The 3,791-nt window shown below is 68.4% G+C and overlaps 1 protein-coding gene across 1 annotated transcript; it reads right to left on the reverse strand.

The window, feature by feature from the left end:
• Positions 1 to 194: 194 nt before the first annotated feature.
• MNEG_0198 (hypothetical protein) lies at positions 195 to 3,354 on the reverse strand (the record flags this gene model as incomplete). Its single annotated transcript, XM_014051318.1, has 6 exons — positions 195 to 203; positions 265 to 1,509; positions 1,759 to 1,947; positions 2,135 to 2,398; positions 2,591 to 2,995; positions 3,175 to 3,354. The coding sequence occupies 6 exons, from the start codon at positions 3,352 to 3,354 to the stop codon at positions 195 to 197; spliced, it is 2,292 nt and encodes a 763-aa protein (XP_013906772.1).
• Between the last annotated feature and the right edge of the window lie 437 nt (positions 3,355 to 3,791).

Genomic DNA, 3,791 nt, shown 5'->3' on the forward strand with positions numbered 1-3,791 from the left:
GTGTGGGGTGAGGCGGGGGGTTGAGGGTGGGACCGCTGTGTGCGTTGCTGTGCACTGTGTCAAACAGGCCCATTTTTTGGTGGCTTGGCACCATACGCTGTGCCCGAAAACTGAGAATGGCCATGTTGCTTTGCCCGCTGAGTTTCCAGCAAATAGAGACAAGGATTCAGGCCTCAATTCAACCCCAGGCAGGGCTAATCTGCCTGACCTGTAAGCAAGCCGACATCGCACAAGTGAGAACGACACACCAAGCAACACGCTCACCGCCGGCGCCTGCGACGCCGCCACGTCCACTGCACCGCTGCCGCAGGCATCGCCGCAGTCGCCGCCGCCCCGGGGCGCGTCAGGCGACGCCGCGCGCCTGAGCACCCTGATGAGCTTGGGCCCCGGGCTGCCGCCATCTGCGGCCGCCGCGGACCCCAAAAGGACGGCCTCCCCTGCGCCGCGGGCCCGCAGGCCGGTCATCGGCCCGGCCGAGGCGCCGCCTGCACCGCCGAGGAGCTCTTGGTGGCCCTGCACCTGCTCCTGCTCCTGCTCCTGCTGCTGCTCCTGCTCCTGCTCCTGCTCCCGCTCCTGCTCGTGTGCCTTCTCCTCAGTCAGCTGGCCGCACTGGCCGACCGCCGCAGCCCCCGCCACAGCCCCAGCCATCAGCAGCCCCTTCTCCAGCTCAAACACTGTCTGAGTCCTGCCGCCCGCGCGCCTGTGCACCACCTCCGAAACCAGGCCGCCGCACCCCTGCCTCGGGCAGCGCGGGGGTGCCGCCGCCGCGCGGCGGCCGCACTTCGACGCACACTTGGCGGCCGCTTTTGTGTCGTCGGCGAGGCAGGAGCGGCGGTAGCACGACTCGTGGGCGCGCGCGCCGCGGCAGGCCCGCTGGCTGCAGCTGATCAGGAAACGCGCCTCGCCCTCAGCAATTGCTCGCCCCTCCACACAGGGCGTGGCGGCGCCGCAGCCCTCAAAGCAGGCGACTTTGCCGCCGCCGCAGCACCCGTGGCTCGCAGCGGCAGCCGCGGCTGGGGCGGCCGCGCCTGGCGCTGCCGCCGGCGGCGCAGCTGACTCTGACTCATGAGGTGGGGGAGGCGCCTCACCGCGGGCCACCGCAGCGGCCGCGTCCGCCGCCGCAGCAGCAGCCAGCGCAGCCGCAAGGGACAGCACATGCGCAACCTCCGGCTCCGCCGGCGCTGCCAGCCCCACGCCCCCGCGCAGCGGCGCCGGCAGGCGCGGGCGCTCCGGCTTCGGCGTGGCCGGCTGCTGCGTGCGCTCGGCCTCCCGGCGTGCCGCGCGCTTTGCCTCGCCGCGCTCACGCTCAAGAGCGGCCCTAAGCGCCGCGATGCCCCGTTTCAGCAGCCCTCGTCGGAGCGCGCAGTTGGCGCCGACCTTCGGGGCCGCGGCCAGCTGCCTCTGCTTTTTCAGCAGCAGCGCCTCGCCGCCGCTCTTGGTGTAGCGTGCGGCGAACAAGGCATCGAAGAAATCGAGAGTCTCTTGATCAATGGCGGGTTTGCCGGAGGCCTGCAAGGCCGGCGAGGGAGAGGGACCCGTGGAGACGGGGAGCGTGGGAATGGAGGCGGCGGGGAGGTCACCTGAACGGTGGGCGCTTGCGTGCCGGGCGTGGCTGCGCTCGATCGCAGCTGCACGACAGCGGCGCTATGGCATGCCCGCCATTGCGGGAGCGCCGCCTGCAGCTCCAAACTTGACACCTCAACAATAGAGCCTCAAAAACCTACACACTCTCTTGTTGCAACGGGCGCCTTGCCGCACCTTGTCTATTGGGATTTTGCAGGCCAGCTCCTCCATTGATGTTCTGAACGAGGCCAGCGGGTCCCTGCCAATGCGCCCCTGCGCCTCATACTGCTTGAGGGAGTCCTCCAGCCAGCGCGGGGCGTTGTGGCGCGCATCGGTCGCCCAATCTGGCACAGGCGCGCCGGGCACAAGCGCGCCTGTTCCTTCCTGAGCGCGGGCGCATCGCGGCAGGAGGTTTGATCACCTTTGGATTGGTTGTGGCATGGCTGGCAATGCGGACCCGCAAAACAGGTGTTTCAGTGTCACCTGCAACTCAAACGAAACAATGTCAAGTCTCACATGCCTCAATTGATGTCGAACCTGGGCCCCGCTCAGCGATAGGGGAGCTACCCACCTCTGCCGCCTGCGAGGGGTTCATCGGTGCCGCGGCGACGCTGGCCGCCTTGGATGTGGGTCCGCCCAGCCTGTCTGGTGGCGCAACTTTGCCGCCAGCAGCGGTCTGCAGGGGCGGGGGCGCCGCGCCCAGGCCGAGCCGGGGCCGTGGCGCCTCGGCCAAAGATGGTTCGCCTTCGCCGGCCGGCAGGTGGTTCTTGTCGGTCGTCTTGGTTTTGTCGACGGTGGCCTGCTCCTTGGTCTCGCTCGCCGGATTGCCGGTGCCCTGTTGCGAGCAGCGGACGATCGACGAGTGGCGGCACTCTATTGCAAGGTTGGCAGGTTGTGTGTTGAGTGACGCGCGGCCGGCGCAGAGCGCCAGACCTGCAGATACAATGCTTAGCGGCACATCCTTCCGTTTCTGCCTGCAAAACGCAGGGCCAGCCCCAGCGACCTGCGCAAAGCTAGCCCGTCGCACCTCGCTCCTGCCGTTGCCGCCGCCGTCTGCCCGCAACGACCCGTTAACTCCTCCAGTGCTACCCAAAGAAGGGCGCAGCTGCTCCTCTAGCCGCCGTCGTTCTAGCATCAATTCATCCAGCTGCTGCTGGGCCCGCTGGGCCCGCTCCCGCTGCTGCTGCTGCTCTCGCAGCACCTGCTGCTCCCTCAGCAGCAGCTGATGCTCCCGATGCTGCTCCCGCTGCTGCTCTCGCAGCAGCTGCTGCTCCCGATGCTGCTGCTGCCGCTGCTCTTCCTGCCGCCGCAGCTGCTGCAGCCTCTGCTGCATCTCTTGGAACGACTGCTGGTGCTGCTGATGACATTCCGGCTGCCCTCTTCCATGGTCAATCTCGTCTTGGTAGGCGGCCCATGCGAGGGACAGGCACCCCTGAGTGCGCGGAGGGGGCAACAAGTCGTTCGGTCGGCCCTGGCGAGTGTGAAGAAATTGCTGCTCGGAGGTGCGCCGGCGCGGCGCAGGCGGCGTCGAGGGACGCGCATGGGCGCCGGTGCTGTCTGTAGGCAGCGGACCTCCGCACCCTGATCTCACCCCCAAGCACGGCATCTCACCTCCTCTGGAAGCAGCTTGGGCCGCTGCGCCGCCGCCGCATCCGCCGAAGCCCGCGCTGGCGCCTCAACCGAATGCAGCACCTGCAGCGCTTCGTCCGCGCCTGCCGCCGGGGCCGCGTCCGCACCGCCGCCGTGCTCCCCGGGACGTGGTGCCACGCGCCGCTGCTGCTGTTTCTGCATGAATGCCTGCAGCAAGCAAGTGCGGGTCTTAAGGTCCAGACTAGGATCACACCAACTCGGCGGCGCCTCGGGCGAGTGGCCCATCATCTGAGACGCCCCGTCCGGGACCATGCCGGCGCCGGGCGCCGCGAACGGGGATTGGGGCCCTGGCGCGTCCAGTGCTGACGGTGGGTCGCCGACGCCGTTCGTGTCCGGCGTCTTGGTTTCGACGGCGGTGGCTCGCGCCTGAGTCGCGATCGCCAGATTGCCAGCGCCCTAATGCAAGTGGAGGGCGATCGACGAGCAGCTGCAATTGATGCAAGAGAAGCAGGTCGTGCGTGAGTGCGCGCGATGCCGGTGCAGAGCGCCATAACTGCCCATGACCATGCTTAGCGGCACATCATCCCCTCCTTGTCTGCACAACGACGCGCCAGCCCCCTCGCCCTGCGAGATCTTAG

Source organism: Monoraphidium neglectum (assembly GCF_000611645.1).
Source record: "Monoraphidium neglectum strain SAG 48.87 unplaced genomic scaffold scaffold00013, whole genome shotgun sequence".
Taxonomy (NCBI): Eukaryota; Viridiplantae; Chlorophyta; class Chlorophyceae; order Sphaeropleales; family Selenastraceae; genus Monoraphidium; species Monoraphidium neglectum.